Source organism: Ursus maritimus, unplaced genomic scaffold (genome assembly GCF_017311325.1).
Source record: "Ursus maritimus isolate PB19 unplaced genomic scaffold, ASM1731132v1 scaffold_11, whole genome shotgun sequence".
NCBI lineage: Eukaryota > Metazoa > Chordata > Mammalia > Carnivora > Ursidae > Ursus > Ursus maritimus.
The window spans coordinates 39784118-39806389 of record NW_024423453.1 but is presented as its reverse complement, the minus strand read 5'-3'; the positions used below and the strand labels follow the sequence as shown (position 1 = coordinate 39806389).

The window sequence follows — 22272 nt, the reverse complement described above, 5'->3', positions numbered from 1 at the left end:
AATTTCTACATCTATATTTTTTAATTTGCCCTTCCCTTCATTGTTATCTAACAACTGTAATTTTGAGAAAACCAGTAAGAGTTCCTGCGTATCTACTAGATTGTTTTTGTTTGTTTGTTAATCTTAAAAATGGCCAAAGATGGGAGTTTTTCAACATCATAGCAGTATTTGTCAGTGGGGGGAGTATGGGCAGCAGTGTATTTATAAGGCATGAATTAGACTATGGAATATTACAGGGTTTATGCGCTGGTGACTTGCCTCGCTACATTAACTGAACTCATTAGTGAAACCAAGTTTTAAGGGCAAGCTTAATTTGTTTTTAAAAATGGAATTTTGAAACATACTTAAATGATCGCAGTTATTGGCAATTAATCATTTGGTACTTAAGGAAAAGTTAATATTCAGTTTGAATTAAAGCACCGTGGAAGTGAGTTTTAACTCATTTATAAGGTGAAAAGGAGGAAAACAGTCTAAATTAGCCCAAAGAACCCCAAGCAACAGTTCAGTCTCCCTTAAAAAAAAAAAAAAGGCAGTGTGCGTTTAAAGGGCTAGCATTTCCCATGTATTGTACTCATTTCCTAATCCTTGGGCTACACCATGCTTGAGGAACCTGTTAAAACAGCACAGTTCGATTGCTTTCCCCTAAAGGAATCTTCCTGTTGTTCTCCACACTTCGAATTTTCCCCCTCTGCTCTTAGGCTCATACATTCCTGCTCTGCCTGTCTTTTCTTTTTCGAGTTATCCCCCTTTACCCTTTCTGCTTTCCTGGGCCTTTTCTATTCCTCTTCACATACCATCTTTTCAGATCATCCCTTAAGCTTCTTTTATGTTTTACCTCCTCCTGGTTCAAGAGCCACCGCTCAAAGTATAAACCACCCAGTGATGAGAGAGCTGCCTGTTCGAAGCAAAACAAACTAATCACCACCTCACTTATTATATGTTTAAACCGAGGAGCAGTGCATATCTTATGTGTTGTCATGGGATAAATAAAGGCCATATATTTTTTTAATTCCCCACAGTGTCTGCTTAAATTGCTACCATATGTGATTTAAACATCATGATCTCAGCAGCATCCTTCGTACCTTGTGAGCCTGCTGGCTGCATAACCATGCAGTACAGTCGTTTGGGCTGCGGTCCACACCAGCAGACCCCCGGTCTCCTGCTTTCACTGGAGCAAGTAATGAGTTACTCTTGATTGAGACTAAAAACTCCGAAGCTGCTCTCTGTAACTCGGCTACATTTCCCCTTAGAGATCTAGCCAGAAAGCTGTCCACAATTCCTTTTGACAAGCTCCTGTTTCAGATTAACCTTAACTCAAGCATTCTCTGATAATTGTAGGACTCTGACCACACGGGTCACACAGGAGGTTCCGTGCGAGGACCCCCAAGGTTGCCACCAAGGTAAGTGAAGTGTAGGAAACTTTATAAAAAGTAAATAAAAGGGCTGCCTGGCTCCTCAGTCAGAAGAGCATGTGACTTTGATCTCGGGGTCGTGAGTTCGAGCCCCACATTGGGTGCAGACATTACTAAAAAAAATTAATAAATAAGCTTTTTTTTCTTTTTTTAAAAAGGGTAAATTAGAGAAAAACTAATGATTCAGAGACTGGACTCTCTTTTCTGTCATCAAAACTGAGTGTTGGGATGCCTGGGTGGCTATTCGGTTAAGTGTCTGCCTTTGGCTCAGGTCATGATCTCGGGGTCCTAGGATTGAACCCTGTGTCAGGCTCACTGCTCAGCAGGGAGCTTGCTTCTCCCTCTGCCTCTCCCCCCACAATGTTCTCTCTCTCTGTCTCTAATAAATAAATAAAATCTTTAAAAACAAACAAAACCGAACTGAGCGTTGTTGGTCTTAGACCTTTTGGAGATGCATGAACTCACAAATTCACCCAGACCACTAACTAGCATAGTCTGCTTCCCACAGCAGGTTGTAGGAGTCCCTGCTCTTCCTTTTAACACAGTCCAACAACCCACAGAACACAAACATGGATCTTTATTACTTTACTTCAATTAAATGAACAAGACTCCTTTCTGAACCTAAAGCAACTCCACTTCTGGAATGTGTACATTCACACACACGTGCACACACACTCCCTGTTACGAGAAACCAGCCTGGATTTTGGAAGTATCTCCAAAGGGAGACAGGTTTTGTGAGCTCAGAGGTTACCTGCCCTCCTGAGTTCCAGGGCTGTTTGAACAAAAAGCTGTGATGCTATTGGAATATGATACTATGTTGGAAATTATCATAGGGATTGAGGGACAGCTTTCAAAGTAATAGTTGTCTTATCCCATTTTCAGAACTAGCTTTCTTTATATTAATCTAAATTAAGGTTTTAATAATAATTCCTATAACACGAATATTGGGGGAATCTGATGTTCCTTTTCTAATTATGTATAAGACCCTATCAGATATACCTGATACCTTCTTACTAGCTTCTCATCTGAGACTTTGGTAGAAAGTGCTTAGTCTCCTGAAGTAGTCATGGCGTGTTTCAGAGTAAATGGGGCCTTAGAGAGCTCATGATAGTAAATGCTTGTTTGTCTGAAACCAATGAATCTCTCGTGCAAGATAAGAGGAAGCTGGAGCATCATGGCATTTCCTCTAATAATATAGTGTTTAATGCAGCAGCCATTTGCTCAAAAATAGCATACCCTGCATGTTTTAGTAAATTATGTTACACCAGCAGAAAGCTGTGTGTGTGTGTGTGTGTGTGTGTGTGTGTGTGTGTGTAAGAATAAAACAGGACCCTAATACCGATCAAACACAGACTCACAACTACCACGTCGACTTTCAGACCTGTAAATGGAAAAGTTCCACCAGCTCGCCAACCTCCTCCCAAGGGAGCCCCCGAGAGACCACCTCCCCCCAAACTTTCTGCAACCAGAGCATCCAATAAAAAACTGCCTTTTAATCGGTCTTCTTCTGACATGGATCTTCAGAAAAAGCAAAGTAACTTGGCATCTGGACTCTCGAAAGCCAAGAGTCAAGTCTTTAAAACTCAAGATCCGGTGCTGCCCCCGCGACCCAAACCAGGACACCCTCTCTACAGGAAATACATGGTAAATGGAGCTTTTAAAAATGTCTCTGGTCAAACGGTTTGTCCTAAAGTATATAAAAGACCTGTTATTCCTTAGAAAAAGATGATGAGACAAATGTGGAATTGACCCTTGACACCAAGAAGGGTTTGGATAAGTAGGCCAGAGTGAGACCTAGGTCTTTAAAGCAGGGTTTCGTTATTAGAAGAAGTATAGGAAGTGGAAGTAGGGCAGACAGGGATTGTAACCTGCTGTCTGGCTTGACCAAACAGAAACTGAAAAACCTGACCCAGTGGGTTACACTGATGGGAGGAGCTCTGACAGATACTATAGTTCGTAACTTGATACAGTTTGTATCTTACAGCTACCTTGCCCGCAGACTAAAATTTAAAGTGCAGTAGAAGGGAATGCCTCATTAGAATGGATGGTTTTTCCCTCACTTTCCCCTTTTGTAAACCTAATCACCACGGCCCATTTAATAGTCACCAGTTAGAAGTTTTTAATCAATAATCAAGATCGTTGAGGTATTAATTTTTTCTCTTTGAATTTTTTTTTTCCTTCATCATGTGACTTTAAACATGTGTCCATTTCCCATACTTGAAAACAGAGCTAATGTGCTGTCTCTACTTTGGTCAGGTTAGCCTGATAAAATGCAAAACAAATGAAAATAAGGAGAACAGAACTGTTTGCACTTTTTAAACAATTATATGACAGTGGCTTTTAACAAGGACAGCAATTAATAATTTGATGTTCTACATTTCCATAACTGTGTGGGGAAACTGTTTCCACCTTAAGTCACTTAGTTTCTAATCCTCCTAAGTGAAGGGTATAGACAGGTAAGAAAGAGGTAGTATACCCATTTTCATTTTCATTTAAGCTGATGAAATTCTAACTGCTAAAACCCAGGGGTGTTCTTTGACTTTAAAATAATAAGAACAGTGGCTGATGTATTGAGTCCTTACTATGAGCTAGATACTGTTCAAAATGCTTTATGTGTATTAAATAACATTTATTCCTCACACCAACCCTGTGAAGTAAATACTGTTAATGATCTCTATTATACAAATGAGGAAAATAAGACACAGGAAGGTTAAGGCATTTGTTCAGGGTCACAAAGCCTGAATGGTAGAGCTGAGATTCGAACATGGGTCAGCTGGCTCTGAGCCCATGCTCTCAGCCATTAAGCCGTACTATAAGAGTAGTGTTACTAGCTGTAAAGTCTCTACTTGCTTTGGACATTCCATGCTAAAAGTCTCATTCAGGAAGAGCCGTATTTTGCGTATGGTTCTTAGCATAGCTGTATAATGTCAATAAAACCTTTGGATAGCTCAAATTAAAAAATTCAAAATAATAGTCTGTTAGAGTAGTAAGTCTCGTTATGAAATAATTATTCAAATATATCATTTTTTCCATGGCCATCCTTTCATTAAATTGCTAGTCAGGAATCTTGTTACTTTGAGAGCCTGGGAATCAGTAGCACCCAACCCAGCCTTCCAGGGCCACGCATCCTTGCACTCTGAGTCTTTGCTCCTGAGTGAGCAAAGGGCTCAGGCAGCCTCCCTTTACTTGATGGAAGTAAGCCTGTGTGCTCACATTTCCTGGGTATACTTTTTATATTTTACGGGCCCTCTGACCTGCACTCATCAGCCAGAATTTACCAAGGCTGGGGACAGAGTCCTCTAGCCAGGGTGGGGTGCAGACATAAGAGCTGCCCTAAGATCAGATAGCTGAGTCGACCAGGAGGTGACTGGGGTCAGGCAGTGACCTAGGTTTAACTGGACACCTGGTTCCAGAGAGACTAGGAGAAAATGAGATTCAAGGCAAATGGTAGCAGTGGGTGAAGCACTACAGAGGAGGCTCCAGTGCCCCATCAGCCTTCAGAAGACGGCCATTGAGGACCCTGTATGAAAGACCTGTCCCGACAGACTGTGAGGTCGGGTGCTGAGCATTGATCCAGATGCTCAGGAGACTTGGTGGGCCTTGTCCTACGGAACAGAACTTCCAGGGTGTGGTGGTTAAAGCCATCGTCCTGTGGGCTCACAAGGACTGTGAGGACTCATGAGAAATGGCAGGCCCCACCAGATGGAGAGCTTGAGGAAGCCAAGCAGAGTCGAACTGCTAGGGAAGTTGTGCTTTAGGCATACATGCGAAATCGCTACATTTAATCAACAGCTTAGAGGAGGTTATTTGATTGCGAATAATCCTTTTATGGGTTTGTGTTTAAGCTGTCTGTGCCTCACGGAATTGCCAATGAAGACATTGTCTCCCAGAACCCTGGAGAACTCTCCTGTAAGGTAAAGTAGAGCTCTTTCTTTACTGACTAATGTAAAAAAAAAAAAAAAAAAAAAAAACCACTGGCCTCTATTACTGCTTTACACATTATTAAATGCTTTAGGCTCCAAAGATTAAAATGCGAAAAAAGTAATAATGTTTTATTAAATAATAATTGCCTCAGAGTGTGGTATTGTGCCTTACAGCGTGGGGACGTACTTGTGATGCTGAAGCAGGCCGAGAGTAATTACTTGGAATGCCAGAAGGGAGAAGATACTGGCAGAGTTCACCTGTCTCAGATAAAGATTATCACCCCACTTGATGAGCATCTTAGAAGCAGACCAGACGTAAGGAATTAATAGTGTACAGCTCTCCTTCGACACGTGGCAGCACATTTCATAGAACTATTAATTATGTCTCATCCTCCGGTTTTTATGAGCACGTTTATTTTAACCAGAGTAGAAATTACGGTAGCGTTTTATTTCATTTTAAGGATAAATTACTTCTGAAAGACTTGCCAGCGCCACGCTAATCACTTTGCTGCACAGAATGACTACCATGTGTTGCGCCTTCTTCGTCTCATGCTGACGTGCAGCAAGCGCAGCACTCAGTCGTTAATTTTCAACCGTGAGAGCTGTTTATTTTTGAAATAATGTAAACATGTTTACCAAAGTGCCAGAGATTAGTTTTCTACCAGAATGGATAATTATTTTTAAGGGGGCCCTTTAAATGCTGAGTCTGACATTAAGAAGCACTTCCCTTTAAAATTTAAGCTTAGCATAAACCTCATTTCTCTGATCATAGCTCAAGATAATGCAATGAAATGTAACCCAACAACCCCAAGTCCAAGTGTAGGCCTCTTGTGGAGCCTGGGAGAAGGCAGTGGTTGTCAAAGGTCGTGTGTTCAGCAGGAGAAATAGCGCTGCATGGTTTATAGAGGTGTCTTTGTAAAAGAGCTTCTTGGGTTATCTGGTTAGATATTCACTGTCTGTTAGTTAATGTGGCACACATGAAAAATAGTGGCCACCTGTCATCTAACGCAAGGCAAGTATCTGGTTTGTCGTTTGTCCTAGTTTTCAAAATCTAGTCCAGTTCTTTCTTCTTAGAGGGCAGTTTATCTCTTGAAGTTTGCTAAGAAACGTAAAAATTGGTATTTTGGAGAGCAGAGAAGATAGGTGTTAAACTCATCACACCTGGGATACTGAAATTCCAACTTTAGTCCAGTCCACACGGGGAAAGTTCCCCTGTTGCTCATTTTCTCTTAGTTTTGGTGTAGCAGTATCCATCTGTCACAGCTGTCCTTCCTCTCTGAGAACACACTGGTGGGTAATAGTGCGAGTCGTACTGCCAAAAACTTTCCTTGATAAAACAGAAGCTAAAAAAAATGAGAAGTTATTCTTTTATAACAGTCCAAAGTTTTTTCCACTTTATTTTTTTAATATTGATTTATTTAAGAGAGATAGCAAGAGAGAGCAAGAGCAGGGCGGGGAGAGGGAGAAGCAGGCTCCCCGTTGAGCAGGGAGCCCAACGCGGGGCTCGACCCTAGGATCACAGCCCACGCTCAACTGACTCAGCCACCCAGGAGCCCCAGTTTCTTCCATTTTAAACATTACCTTCCGGGGCGCCTGGGTGGCGCAGTCGTTAAGTGTCTGCCTTCAGCTCAGGGCGTGATTCCAGCGTTCTGGGATCAAGACCCACATCGGGCTCCTCCGCTAGGAGCCTGCTGCTTCCTCTCCCACTCCCCCTGCTTGTGTTCCCTCTCTCTGGCTGTCTCTCTCTGTCAAATAAATAAATAAAATCTTTAAAAAATAAAATAAAATAAAATAAACATTACCTTCCTTTCCCTTCTACCGTAGACTTAAAGACACCTGGCCTCCATCGGCCAACTACTGGTAATACCAAAATGAAGCCCCCTTTAGACTCTGGGTTCATGGCTAGCATTCCATTTTTTAGAAAAATAAAACTTACCTATTTGTAAGCGTAGGTTTAGGGTAAGGATTTCGAAAAATGAGTTCCGCTCTCCCCTCCCTTAGTAAACAGAACATCGTGGTCATTAGCCTTTGAGGCTGAACGTCTCAGATCATGGGGAGAGTGGGAGATGGTTACCTAGTGCCTCATTGTGAGCACAGATTATGTCCCAGGGAGCTGGGTTTCAGTTCACCATACATCACCCCAGGTGGTTCTTTAACCTCTCTAAACTTCCATTTTTTTTAATGTGAGAAATAGTTACGATAACTCCACAGAGTTTTTTTTAGAATTGATTTATTGTATGATTCCATTTATATAAAAGTGCACAAGAGGTAAATCTGGAAGGTAGTGTAGTGGCTGCCTGGGACCACGGGGAGGGAGCAGGGGGAGTGACTGCTAATGGGGAGGGGTTTCTTTAGGGAGTGATAAAAATGGTCTAAACTTAGATTTGGTGAGAGTTGCACAATTCTGTGAATTTGCAAAAACTAGGTACACTGTAAGTGGGTGGATTTTATGGTCTGTGAATGCTATCTCAAAGATGTTTAAGGACTTAGAAGAGCTAATTAACGCATATAAGGAAGTTGTTTAACCTGGTGAGTGGTGCATCGTGAGTAAATACTGAATATTAGCATTTTTTATTACTCATTGGTAGCAGCAATTATAGTCCTGTTAGAGCTTTGGAACATATTCGATTTACCTGCCAGACACCCACCCTGATGGTGTGGTCTGAGTCGTACTGACCCCTTGTGGCCGACCCTCTGGAGCGGCTTGTCTTGGCCCTCAGCTGCCAGGCCAGGTTGATAGCAGCATTGCTGGGGAAGTCTTTGCATTGAAGACGGACAAGGGAAACTAATTGGGAGGTTCAAGTTACTGTCCCCCGTCTTCTACCCTCCCAGGCTTGGTTATGTTCAGATTGTTGGGCCCTTTGAAGATTCTGTTTGTGTTTGGTGTGGGATAAGCCTCTGGCTTGATTTTTTCCAAATGGATAGCCATTGTAGCCTGACATCATTTACTGAATGACATCATTTACTGAATGATGAATTCATTATATGAATGACATCATTTACTGAATTCCTTTGCCACAGACATAAATAAAAAAAAAAAAAGAAAACCACCCATACACACATAATAATTTTTTAAAGCCCCTCCAGACTGCAAATACCTCACAGTTCCTTTCCATAATTCCTAAAATTCCCATCATGCTCATTTATTTAGAGAAAAGCACTGAGCAGCTTCCAAGAAAGTATCAGGGTTACTTTGGTAAGCTAGTGTAGTGAGCTGCCATTGACCACTGCGTCTTGGCCTAAATTAGTATTTCTGTTTACCTAGCTTGAGAGAATACAGCATGCCCCTCCAGGGGGCATTTTGGTTAAAAGATGAGGTGATCAGTCTGCCTTCATTCAGTTCACAGGTTTGTGAGTGTTAAAGAGTTTAAAGTTAGAACTCCAAATAATACCATTTAGTCAGATTAGATGATGATGATGATAAGCCTGACTGTTCATATTAAACTAAGAATAAGAGCCGCTTGTCAATGAGAAAAGGTCGCTCTTCAACTTTACTCACTCCCCTAGCCAATCTAAGAAGTTGGCTACGTGGGTAGAGAATACTGAATTCTCTTTGCTAATTTACTTAGAATTACTGTTGAATAAACCATTTAGATTAATAGAAAATCCGGGTGAGGCATGGGAGGTAGTGTCATTGGCCTTCAAGTTAGAGAAAGCATTCAGTTAAGTGGTAATAAATGAAATAGATTTTACTTTTTGTGAATTACACTTTTGTGGAAGTCATTAGCTCTTTTCATTATGAAAGGCAAGAGTATAAATTGCAGAGTTTTCTTCTTTTACCATTTTAATGAAGACTCAACTTTTAAGGCTCTGTTCTTGAGATTTAGTACTGACCGTAATTTAAGGAAAAAGCGACCTTGGCAAGGTACACAGATCAAAAACCACACTTCAGAGTAGAATGGTACCAGTTTTTTAAAAAATAAAATAAAAAGTTAATTCCCTTTTATTTTTTACTCTCTTGGTTTCAAAAAAATGCTGGGGGATATTACAGTAGTTATTTCTGTCCTCCCTTGGCAAGGACACATGCCTTTTCAACTTGATAATAATTCCCTTGTTTGGCTCAACTGTGTGGTTTGCATCTTGTACTCAGAATGTAATTGTGTCAAGAGGATTCTAATGAGAAAAGAAAATGGTCTCAGAGTGAATAGCAAATCCAGCATCCATCCTGCACACTTCATTCACAGCCCTGTTTTCCCCCTCAGGATCCAAACCATGTTCAGAAGCCTGTTGACAGTAGTGCCCCTCATGCTGTTGTCCTTCATGATTTTCCAGCAGGTAAGCACATAAATAATCAAGTGCTAGAGCCTTAGAATCCCCAGGCAGTCATCTTCCCCGAGTTAACCTCTCAAGGACATCTTCATTTTCTGTGCCAACAGATTTCTGGATTGGAAAGGTCATCTTATCTATCACCCTGCCTTCAGGAAGGGTCGATCGTACCCAACCATTCCAGAGAGCTTAGCTGCATTCCCTTGCCTTTGAAACTCCCTGTGAGAGAGAGTGAGGGGAGGCAGAGAGAGGGGGAGAAGCCCTTACAACGAACAAATAGCAAATTGCCTACCAATTGTAAACTTTTTACTCTTTAAAAACAGTGCATACCAATTAACAGTTAATAATGAAATTAATTCTAATTTAATAAGTGAAATGATTTTCTCCTAAGAGTTGCAAAACCTGCATACATAGCTTAGCTATTACTTACGAGATGAAAATACACATTTTTTATAATCAATTTTTATTTTTTTAATTTTTTTTTGATGTAAAGTTCGATGATTCATTAGTTGCGTATAACACCCAGTGCACCATGCAATACGTGCCCTCCTTACTACCCATCACCAGACTATCCCATTCCACCACCCCCCTCCCCCCTGAAGCCCTCAGTTTGTTTCTTAGAGTCCATAGTCTCTCATGTTTCATTCCCCCTTCTGATTACCCCCCTTTCTTTATCCCTTTCTTCTCCTACCGATCTTCCTAGTTCTTATGTTCCATAGATGAGAGAAACCATATGATAATTGTCTTTCTCTGCTTGACTTATTTCACTTAGCATTATCTCCTCCAGTGCCGTCCATGTTGCAGCAAATGTTGAGAACTCGTTCTTTCTGATAGCTGAGTAATATTCCATTGTATATATGGACCACAACTTCTTAATCCAGTCATCTGTTGAAGGGCATCTCGGCTCCTTCCACGATTTAGCTATTGTGGACAATGCAGCTATGAACATTGGGGTGCATATGGCCCTTCTCTTCACTACGTCTGTATAGTTGGGGTAAATACCCAGTAGTGCAATGGCTGGATCATAGGGTAGCTCAATTTTTAACTTTTTAAGGGACCTCCACACGGTTTTCCAGAGTGGCTGTACCAACTTGCATTCCCACCAACAATATAGGAGGGATCCCCTTTCTCCACATCCTCTCCAACAATTGTTGTTTCTTGCCTTGTCAATTTTTGCCATTCTAACTGGCGTAAGGTGGTATTTCAATGTGGTTATGATTTGAATTTCCCTGATGGCTAATGATTTTGAACATTTTTTCATGTGTCTGTTAGCCATTTGTATGTCATCGTTGGACATATCTTCTGCCCATTTTATGATTTGTTTATTTGTTTCTTGTGTATTGAGTTTGAGAAGTTCTTTGTAGATCTTGGATACCAGTCTTTTATCTGTAGTATCATTTGCAAATATATTCTCCCATTCCGTGGGCTGCCTCTTTTTAAATACCTTTTATATCCAAGATTACAAAACTACAAATAAACTCCTGATTTAATACCTCTTTTCATCTACTCGGTAGACTGATTTTTATTTTAGTGTGAGTACATTTGCTTGCTAAAGAGCTGTAGTAGTCCCTTAGTTAATATTTTGAGATTAAAATGATTTTTAAGCATGATTGAGAATAATAAGAATATTATACCATGTCTATAAAATCTTTCATTGTTCAATATGTATTCAGCAAAGGGTTTATATCGGCCCAGTAGGAACCATTGGCCAGCACAATTTTTTTTTAACCATTTCCTATCTATCAATACATGGTAAATGCATCTGATTTGGTCTTTAAAGAGGAAGCTCGTAATAACAATATCCCCCCAAAAAGAATATATTTTTTAAGTCAATTTGATTGGGGTAATGTGTTCTCAGAATCAGTAGAACATACTGCCTCAGTGGACAGAAGTAAATGTTACTTTGTGCTCTGCTTTAATCAAATCAGCAACCAAGAGAATTCATCATATACATAATTACAATTTTATGTTACAGAGCAAGCTGATGATTTGCACCTCACTTCTGGAGAAATTGTTTATCTTCTGGAAAAAATAGACCCAGATTGGTATAGAGGGAAATGTAGAAACCAGACTGGCATATTTCCTGCCAACTACGTCAAAGTAATTGTAAGTGGGTAGTGCTGGTTTAAATTTGTCGTATTTTCTGTGGGTTCTGTGTAACTTGCAATTCGGGAAGAAAACAGAAGCCTAGTTTCTTATATTCTAGTTCACACTCTTCCATTGATGCATCTGGTATTTGGAAAATTCAAAAAATGAAAGTTTGTTCAACTAGATAATGATTAATAATTATTATATTATATGGAGTATTAGAACTTAATGCCTAAATGCGTCTGAAACCCTAGGGTGGAAAATGACTGCAGGTCACCTGGCAAACCAACTCGGAGGGGTGGGTAGGCACTAAACAATAAATATTAACTCTTTGAAACCTTTAGTAAACAACAATTAAATAGTACCAGATAGTCCCAAAGGAATGTTCCCTGAGGTTATGGTACCACATACATTTCACTTTTGGTTTCTTTCATCCTTTCCATTCCCATTTATTTCCATCATGAAAAAAAAAAAAGATTTGGTAATACTAAAGTACTTTCATTGGAGGTAGTGGTCCATTCATGGTTTTTCACATAATAACTTTGATTCTGATTGGAAAAAATTATATTAAAGTATCAGAATTTTTTACACCCTCACAGTCTACAATATGTGAGTCCATATTGTAGGGCCCTCAGTGCTAACCCCGGGTGTCTGTGAAACACCAAGAGAAAATCAGATTGCCACTTGAACATTTATATCAGTAGGAAGAGTATAACTCAGTCCCTGTTTTAACTTATTGATACTGGAAGATATCAATAAAGCTAGCTTAAATTGTTGAGCATTAACAGCTTATTTGAAGGGGAAAAAGCCAAGGATCTTCCATTACATCAGAAATCTAGGAAACAAAACAATAGAAAACCTGTATTTTTCAAATATAAATGAGTTTGAGTCTCTTGAATTCTAAAATGAGGGTCTTAAAAATTGTCCAGTATATATATGCCCTGATTCTTTGGAGAAATCTAACCGCATTCTCTAAATTAATATTAAGAATAATGTAAGTTTTAGTATTCTTCCTCATTTTTCTTCTGCCCAATGTAGCAGTACTTTCAAAAGCACAGTGACCACGCTGAAATCAATCACACCCAATCTGCCACATTATTGGTATAAATGCCACTTCTAAGCCTACAAGTTTAAAAAATTGTTTTAAGACTTTTAGAATTTATCAGGAAGGGTGCTGATTTATTTCACATAAACCTCAAAACCTTAGTAGTTTTCAGCCTTAGTGCATCATGGTCAAATATTTTATGACAACCCAGCTCTACGGAGCCTTGTAAATAAGGTATTCTATAAAGTGCCTGCCACTTCATAGACGCTCACTGAGTACTCATTCCTTTCTTCCTTCCCTAGTCACACTGAAGGAAGAGAAAAGGTTCCAGAGTAAGGAAAACAGAATCCACGAGTTTGATTGAAAGGTTTTATTTGGGGGTCAGGAAAGTATTGCAAAATTCTACCAACGCTTTGAAATAGGTGGAGTGGTGCACGAGTGCCTGCTGCCTGGTTTCTGTCTTGAGTCCTCCTCATCAGAAGCTTTCAACTTAGAGGATGTGGGAGAGAGAAAACTCAGTCCAGGGTAGAACGCTATCAGTGTGCTTATTCCAGCAAATAAGAGGATTGATTGGCTATTCAAGAAAGGCTGTTACCCAGGTTACATCCTTTTTTCCAAAACCCAAATTCTGGATTTCCTCCCTTTTAGCACCTACGATACTGCTTCATCAGCTTAATACCTATGTAAACTGGCTCATTTCAATCACATATTATTTCCTAATTAGCCTTAAATTTACCTTACTAAAATCTGAAAACATGAAATTGTTTCTTTGACATTGTCTTTACAGATTGATGTTCCAGAAGGAGCAAATGGGAAAAGAGAATCCATTTCATCTCGTTGTGTTAAGTAAGTTCTATTTGTGTTCTTTTGCACGAAATGCGAAGGAGGCAAGCATTTATATCATAAAGAATTACCAAACTTAAAACACCTCAGATGTGTCATTATTCACCTGCTCGGTGTGTCTTTGTAATTATGAGGAAAACTTGTTTAAAAAGCCTTCGTGGGGGGCGCCTGACTGGCTCAGTTAGAAGAGCATGAGACTCTTGATATCAGGGTTGTAAGTTCAAGCCCCATGTTAAGTGTAAAGATTACTTAAAAATATAATCTTTTTAAAAAATAAATGAATAGATAAAAATAAAAAGCCTTTGTGAATTAAGATTCTGAGAAATGCATCCTGCTGATAGAAGCTGGCAGGAGCAACACTCCACGTCATACGGGACATACAGACAGCCACAGACTAACTCCTGCAGCAGCCCCCACACAGCCTGGCCTGAACTGGAGCAGAGACAGTTTTGTTATCCGATGCATTTTCTTTGGGCTTCTGGTGTTGATCTACTGACAGATTATTGAGAAGATTCAGCTCTTTTTGTCACAGAAAATATTTTAACCTTATAGAAATAGGAACCCTACAAAAACTGCTAGACATTTTGTATTGTTTTGTTTTTAAGAGGAATGAGAAGAGAGTAAAGGAAGTTAAATTGGAGGGTCTTCCTTTATGTCTGAAGACCTTTCCATGAATTTATGTACCCTTTTATGCACCAGTGTAACTCCTTTGTGACTTAAAACAGTGGCACGATGCAACTTTATATTCCAGTTAGATGAGCAAATTAGTAGAATTCACTACCTGCTGAAGACTGTAAACCTGTCTTTGAATAGGTCAGACATAAGGAGATGCTCTCCGAGGACTTCAGAAAATAAATGCAAAGGTTACTGCAAATAAGAAAATTTCTGATGTCACAGTAGTTGAATTCTATTTCAGGTTCAATTCTTCTCCTATTCTTAAGCAGTGTTTACTGTGTCAGCAGGTTGAATTGAAAGCGGGCTTTCACAGCCATTGATCATTCAGACTTTGATTGGTGCCAGGACCAGCCTTTTCTCTTCAGGCAATTGCATCTCCTTCGACTGTTGCTTCTGAGACTTCCTTTCTCAAGCCTTAAAGCGAAGGTTTGGTATTAAATCATGCCTTCTGGAGACACTGTTTTATCTCTACTTTCATTTTCAGTCACATTTGCAGATCGTTAAAGGATTGTCCTCATTCTCAGAAGTGAAGCCTTTTTAAAGGTGATTATAGAAATCTTTAAAACAACAGTATTAAGTTTAAGACTGTTACAATTGGCCAAGTTTCTGTTTTCTTCAAACTTTCTAGTTGTGAAGACCGTGTATATAGACAACTCACTGATGATTCAACATACATTGAGCATCTCCCCTTCTAGCTGATGCCCATTGCATTCTGCCATCGAAGTGTCGTGTCTGCCCTGAGATTCTCAGGGTTGGCACTCCTGAACTCGGTGCAGTTAACAGTTGAGAGGGTCGGCTTCAGCAATGGATTTCTGTGGCCCAAGCATACAGAGACACATGCAGTGAAGTAAAGGTGATCAAAAGATGGGCCAGTGTAGACTGGCCACCCAGGCACTCGTTTGGAATTCTGCATGAACTCTGTGACCTTAACGTTAGCCTTTTTTTTTTTCCTTTAGCCTTTTTGAGCGAATAGGTTCATACCTAAAAAGTAAGGACTATCATTTAGAAATGTAGCTTATTCTTTTTCATGGAAAATTTTCAATTCTACCTAGTGTATCTTGTTCCATAGTAAACACAGGGTAAATATTTATTGAAAGACCGAATGAAGGTTTTAAAGCATCTTAAAAGTTAGTACTCTCTAGTTTAACCTATAACCATGATCTTTTTTGTTCAGAGGCCCAAGATGTGTCGCTCGGTTTGAATATATCGGAGACCAGAAGGATGAGTTAAGCTTCTCAGAGGGAGAAATTATTATTCTTAAAGAGTATGTGAATGAAGAATGGGCCAGAGGAGAACTTCGAGATAGAACTGGGATTTTCCCCCTCAACTTTGTAGAACTCGTGGAGGGTCATCCCACCTCTGGTGCAAATGTTCCAAGTGAGTATAGAGAATATGATTTTTTATTTTGTTCTTTCCTAATTCAGCTAAACCAAATAATAGGATAATACTTAAGCTGCTTAATAATTCATATTTTTAAAAGTAGAAAGAAATTATTTTTAAAGGTAATAATAGGGGCGCCTGGGTGGCACAGCGGTTAAGCGTCTGCCTTCGGCTCAGGGCGTGATACTGGCGTTATGGGATCGAGCCCCACATCAGGCTCCTCTGCTATGAGCCTGCTTCTTCCTCTCCCACTCCCCCTGCTTGTGTTCCCTCTCTCGCTGGCTGTCTCTGTCTCTATCGAATAAATAAATAAAATCTTAAAAAAAATTAAAAAAATAAAAAAAAAAGGTAATAATAGTCATTACTGGGATAACCATTGTAATCTCAAAGATCTGGTTTTGGTGTTCAGGTAATTAGCAATAGCTTCATATCAGAAATGGCAAAGAATCATAGACTTTTAAACAGAAGCAGACTATCTAGTATAACTAATGTGTATTGTCCTTCACTTTGCAGTAAAGGAAACAAGCCCAGAGAGGGTGGCGCCGGTCAGAGTCAGCCAGTACATGAAGAGACTGATTTAGAGTCCCATACTTTTTATTCTCTCCCTGCAGTTTTTCTCCAGAACTGGTACATGGTCTTCACATCTAAAGTTTGAACTTTTTTTTTTTTTTTTCCTTTAACATAGGCACAAAGGTACCACCACCCAAGACCAAAAAAGAAGATTCTGGTGCAAATTCTCAGGTAGGCTGCTTGAATAGGCAACTGTAATGAAAACCAGATTTCAACTCTGGGAGGAATATTAAAATCATAGTTACCAAGAGAAAATGTTATAAACCATTTTTCAATTCATGGAGCAAATGTTTGAAACAAATGGTTAGATGGTTACTATCTTTCTTGTGTATAATAGAGCTCATACAAATGCGTTAGAAGGACTTGCAAACCCTGATAGAAAACAAGGAAAGAGACATGATTGGAATATTCATAAAAGAGATACTGTAAGGGACTGATATTAAAAAAAACTTTTAAAGGGCGCCTGGGTGGCTTAGTCGGTTGAGCATCCAACTCGTGGTTTCTTTTAGCTCAGGTCGTGATCTTAAGGTCGTAGGATCAAACCCCACGTGAGGCTCTGTGCTCAGCACAGAGTCTGCTGGAGGTTCTCTCCCTCTGCCCCTTTGCCTGCTCCCTCCACATCTGAAAAAAAAAAAAAGATTTTAGTCACAAAGATGGTCATAGTGGTGTTTTTATAATAGGAAAAAATTGGAAGCAACCTAAATATGACCATTATCAGGAGAATGTTCTGAGGCCATGAATACTAGATTTATAAGGCAAATGTCATGGGAGGAAAACATATGTTATAGGGAAATTGAATATATAGCATAAAAAGACCAGAAGGAATATATTTAAGTTGCTAACATGCAGTTGTCTTTAGGTAGTAAGACTGTAGGGGGGTGGGTCTTTTCCCCACTTCTTCATACATTTTCCAGCTTGCCAAATGTTTGGGAACATTTGTATTATTTTTATAATGGGAAAGAGAAAAAAATGGATTAAAAATTTTACGCTGTATAGCATGACTTCAAAAGTGTTTAAATGGAATAGTAATGTGGATGATTTCCATTGTTTTTATGACCTGTTTTAGAAGAGTGAGCCTGATGGGGTCATGTTTACCAAAATGTCAATGGTAATTGGGCTATGTGTCTCTAAATTCTTTGATCCCTGCCCACTGATAAAGCCAAACAGGAAAGAAGGTGACTACAGTTCTCCAGAAGGAAATGTTCACATTAGTGCCTGCATTTCTTGGGAGTTGAAAGTACCATTTTTGAAGATTGGTTACTCAAGTGCAGGAGCAAGAGGGGTTTTTGTTTGCTTATTTTTTTTGTTTTTGTGTTGCAACCCATCTGTTGTGGTGAACTTCAGATATGCTAGGTGCTCTGCCAGGTGTGCACCGTGCATTATCTCATTCAGTCCTTGCAACAATACTTAGCACTAAGATGAATCTGAGGCTCGGTCTAGCACCCAGGCCCGTCTGTCTCCAAGCCTTTGCCTTCACATTTTCCTCTCTTCCCTGCTTGGGCTCCTCAAACATGGGGTTCCCATCCTGGCGTGGCAGAGATGCCTTTTTGCAGAGCAAAACCTTCCTCTGGTGTGGGGGGTGGGTGGCGGTTAAAGCATTCCTGTTGGAGCATTTCATCGTACTAGCCCACCACGTTTGGGTCATTACCGTGCCAGCCTTGGAGCTAACTATACCTCATAAAATTAAAAGTGTGAGTTAATGAAGTCCCATGCAGTGGAATCTGATAGCCCCTGAATCAGGTAAAGACCTGAAATTAATAGATTGCCCATTCTGATCCTTCCTAATTTAGGTAAAGAAGAGCTTCACTGAAAATTATATGCTTCACCAGAATTTTTTCATAGTGTCATAAATACTATACATAAATACTGTATGTTTTACCTAATATTTTTAATATAACTCATGTTATAGATGTTAAGATCGCAATTAGAAAAAAGTTTTTGCTTAAGCATTGTATATACCTTAAAAGCAGAAAAGCTACAAATCTCATCATACCTGTCATTTGGAATTCTATTTTAAGAAAAAAGTGATTGAAAACTTTTATTTCTGGGGGCGCCTGGATGGCGCAGTCGTTAAGTGTCTGCCTTTGGCTCAGGGCGTGATCCCGGCATTCTGGGATCGAGCCCCACATCAGGCTCCTCTGCTAGGGGCCTGCTTCTTCCTCTCCCACTCCCCCTGCTTGTGTTCCCTCTCTCGCTGGCTCTCTCTGTCAAATAAATAAATAAAATCTTTAAAAAAAACAAAACAAAAAAACCCTTTTATTTCTGAAAGTTGGTAGCAAACATAAAGTGTTGGGTGATTTAAAGAAGCCTTCAAGCTTTGAAATCTTTGACCCCTTTAGCTTCCCCCCCACACTACTTTTTTAAGCTTTGTAGAAATTAATGTCAAACAAAATCTCACATTTCTTACCAAACTTCTGGTTTGTAACAGGATGGTAGTCTTTCTGGAGAATGGTGTGAAGCCCTTCACAGTTTTACAGCAGAGACTAGTGATGACTTATCCTTCAAGAGGGGAGACCGGATCCTGATCCTTGAGCACGTGGACTCTGACTGGTACAAGGGCAGACTGCGTGACAGGGAGGGGATCTTCCCAGCAGTCTTTGTGCGGCCCTGCCCAGGTATGACAAGTGCAGAAATGACTGCTACTCTTGGAGGGGAGCGATAGATATTCCTCTTCCCTCTGGCCATGCTCGATGTAACTTGTTTGCCTGCATTTGAAAGAGTTGATTCATAAATGTATGCAGACTGTCTTCATATACTTTGTCGGCGTTATGGGGGAAAATAAAGACAAAAATGCCTTCACTTCATAGTGGCTAATTTTGTCTACTAAATGTATGCTGTATAGTTTTTTTCCTGTTAAGAAAACATCCTCTTTTTGCAAGTTAAGTAAATTCAAAATTAATTGAAATTATTCTGTCCCAGGAATGAGAAGGGGGGCTTCTTGAAATGTTTGATTTGTGTCTTAGTCCAATGTCTTTCTAAATATGTTTGAATTTTTGGTGTCTTCACAGCTGAGGCAAAAAGTATGTCTGCTTTAGCACTGAAGGGGAAAAAGGCCAAAGCCTTATATGATTTCCATGGGGAGAATGAAGATGAGCTTTCCTTCAAGGTCAGAATGTGTATTTTTTGGTAACTGCATTAAATAGCTATAAATTTTGAAGTGTCTTCCACTGAAGAGTGGAACATTTGGGTGGAGTATTGGTCATTAGCCAGGAATGAACAGCTCTCGGACCCTAACTCTAATGGACGGGATTAGAGAAAGTGAATAGGGCACATTTAAATTATCAGCAAGGCATTTAAGAACTTAAAAACCTTACTGGCTTGATAGCCCCATAATCCCCAAATGAATTCCTTATTCCTAGACCTTGTAACATCTGATCTCAACAATACTGAGGTTTTCACTGGTAGCCCTAGTGAAGCATAATTCTCTCCATGGCCTTTGCAGCCTGCGGCTGTCATGTCTTTGAAATCAGTGGAGAAATCAGATGGTACCTACTATAGTTGGCCACTGCAGCAGTCTTCATAAGACACTGGAGTCTTGTCCACAAAGATACTGACTGGACTTTGGGGAAATGATCCCAAAAGGTTAAGCTCCTATGCAAAGGCCTATTTATGTATGTATGTATATATGTATGTATGTCATCTCCACACCCAGCGTGGGGCTTGAACTCATGACCCCGAGATAAAGAGTCACATGCTCTTCTGAGTCAGCCAGCTGACCCTACAAAGGTTTGTTGTTTTTTTTTAGCGGCCTAAAATTTAATAGTACTTTACCGAAGAAGTTCCTCTTCTTTTTTGATTGTTTTTTAAAGAGTAAAAAGAATATTTCCATGATCCTGTTTCCCCAGCCTACAGTTGGACCATGGTCAGAGAAAGGCACTCAGGACAGTACTTTGTGACTGTTCCAAGAGGAAGGAGGGTGGGGTTAGCAGCAGTTGCCATCAGAACAGCCTGCGTCAGATTCTGGGAAATTCTCCCATCATCGGATACTCAGCCAGAGGCATGAATGCCATAGAAAGAATTAAAGCATCAGGGAGTGATTGGAGAAGAGGAGACTTAAAACAGCCGTTGCCCCACCACCTGTCTAAAACAAAACAAAGGAAACGAAGGTGACATTGGGAAGTCACAGAGTAAGGGGCATACAGAGATAAATCATTATAAAGTTGCTAACTTCCCTATTTTGTTAGGAGTTTTCCATTCTTCTGGGAATTTCTTCCTTTTCATAGTAAAATGTCATTTCTCTTAGAAAATGCTGTTAGTAAATATTTCTTATGCAGAATTATAATTTGGTAACCTTATATCAGTCCCCACCCCCTCCCCGCACCCTTAATTTCTTGGTTCTCAAAATCCAAATGTTTGGAAACTGTTGTTCTAGTCTTTCTCAGTCATGGGAATCGGTGGCTCAAACTTCATTCTTTTAATCTTTACATAAAGTGTTACTGCAAGTGAACAATCCGGATTCAGACTTTTTGGATGTTATTTTGGCCTTTGTTTACGTTATATCAGTGTAAATAATAACAGAATTCACAGTATTCTCCAGAAAATAGGTTGTCTTCATTTTATAAATGACGGACCGTAAACAAGGTAGTTCTACAGTTTTTTAGTTAAGGGATTCTGCACTGCTATCAGTATTGTTAATCATTACTATTTTATTAAATACACAGAATATTAGAACTTTTTTCAAAAAGAAATTGTCCTAGCCATTAAAACTCACATGGTATGTACATAAGGACCAGAGCCCCCCCCCCAAAAAAAAGTTTCCTTTAACTATTATGTTATAATTTAGGAACCAGAAGGAACTTAATTATAATAGAAACTATGAACAGCCAGAATTTTTACAGATTTTGGCAGAGTAAAGTAAATTAATGACATTTGATAGTCAGCATTTTTCCTTTCCATTTTCCATAAAGAAAGGCCTTAAATCAAACCATTTTTCCAGAGGGCAATGTACTAGTGCTATAAATAAAATCCATTTAGCCTGATAAAGATATTCTTAAAAGTAGCCAGGGTCATCCCGAACCATTATAGAATCTTAAACCCAGATTCTAAGAAATAGTTAGAATCCATAAAGAACAAAATGGTTTCAGGAGATAATTTCAAAAATGTCTTCATCTGTTGAGGAATTACAGTTCATACATGAATAAGACACACAGTCCCTTTGACTAACTTGATGAGGGTAAATCAGATATTCTGAGTCAGGGAGAAGCTCTAAAGACAGGACTGAATGTAAGTTTGATGGTGAGGCCAGAGAAGCACGGAATAAACCAAATGGTAGAGGAGGACACCATTATGTGGAAGGATAAATGTACAGTGCAAAATTCTCAGGATGTTCAGAAAAGGCAGTTATGGTAAGAGCCTTTCTAAGTAAAAAGTCCACTGTAAAACATGGTGGCCGTGTTACCCAAAGGTTCGCAACACCGGCCCTGAAATCACACTAGATTGGAATCCTGTTCCTACCACCAAGTAGACATGCAGCCCCAAGGAAGCTGTGAATCTCTCTGAGCTTCAGTCTCCTCCTCTTTAAAGTAAAATAAAGAAGTCTATAAAAATACTCTCTAAAACGGCAAAATAACAGTACCCACCGCTAGGCCTGCAGTGTTGTTTAAGTGAGTTAATCCCTGTAGAGTGCCTAGACTAGGACTACGTGTGGTAAGCACGTGGAGTCTCTTACCTTTAAGTCTTTGCTTAAATATCACCTTCAGTGGGCCATTCCCTGGCTGGAGCTAATGAGATAGCAACCCCACACTTTCTGTCCTCCTGGGCTGGCTTATTTACTTGCTTCCCTCCTCTAAAATGAGGTCTTTATTCTTTGCTGTATCCCTAATACTCAGAAGAGTGTGTGACACATATTGGGTGCACAATAAATGATTGTTACATGAAAAGAATGTATATAACATATATGACATGTAGTACTTACTGTTCTTAAAGAAGAATTTTAGATTAGGAGCAGTGAATTTGGGGGGCACAGAATGCAAGCAGGAAAACTAAACGTGCAGTGAGGGTGATAACGGTGAAGGAACGGGCTCTGAGAAGAGGCATACAAACAAATGGTGTTGTAAGGTCTAGTCATCTG

At 39.8% G+C, this 22272-nt stretch overlaps 1 protein-coding gene across 4 annotated transcripts in view; it reads left to right on the top strand.

Annotated features, from left to right (window-relative positions):
* Window positions 1-22272, top strand: part of SH3D19 (SH3 domain containing 19) — a 170335-nt gene that overhangs the window by 144604 nt on the left and 3459 nt on the right. For 3 of the 4 annotated variants that reach the window (XM_040626353.1, XM_040626354.1, XM_040626352.1), the window contains 11 exons: window positions 1339-1400; window positions 2792-3056; window positions 5258-5326; window positions 5510-5650; window positions 9538-9610; window positions 11577-11707; window positions 13522-13580; window positions 15427-15629; window positions 16318-16373; window positions 18631-18817; window positions 19211-19308. In XM_040626353.1, the coding sequence (XP_040482287.1) occupies window positions 1339-1400; window positions 2792-3056; window positions 5258-5326; window positions 5510-5650; window positions 9538-9610; window positions 11577-11707; window positions 13522-13580; window positions 15427-15629; window positions 16318-16373; window positions 18631-18817; window positions 19211-19308 (1344 nt within the window). The remainder of the gene's footprint in view (window positions 1-1338; window positions 1401-2791; window positions 3057-5257; window positions 5327-5509; window positions 5651-9537; window positions 9611-11576; window positions 11708-13521; window positions 13581-15426; window positions 15630-16317; window positions 16374-18630; window positions 18818-19210; window positions 19309-22272) is intronic. The other variant, XM_040626355.1, reaches the window with a different exon arrangement.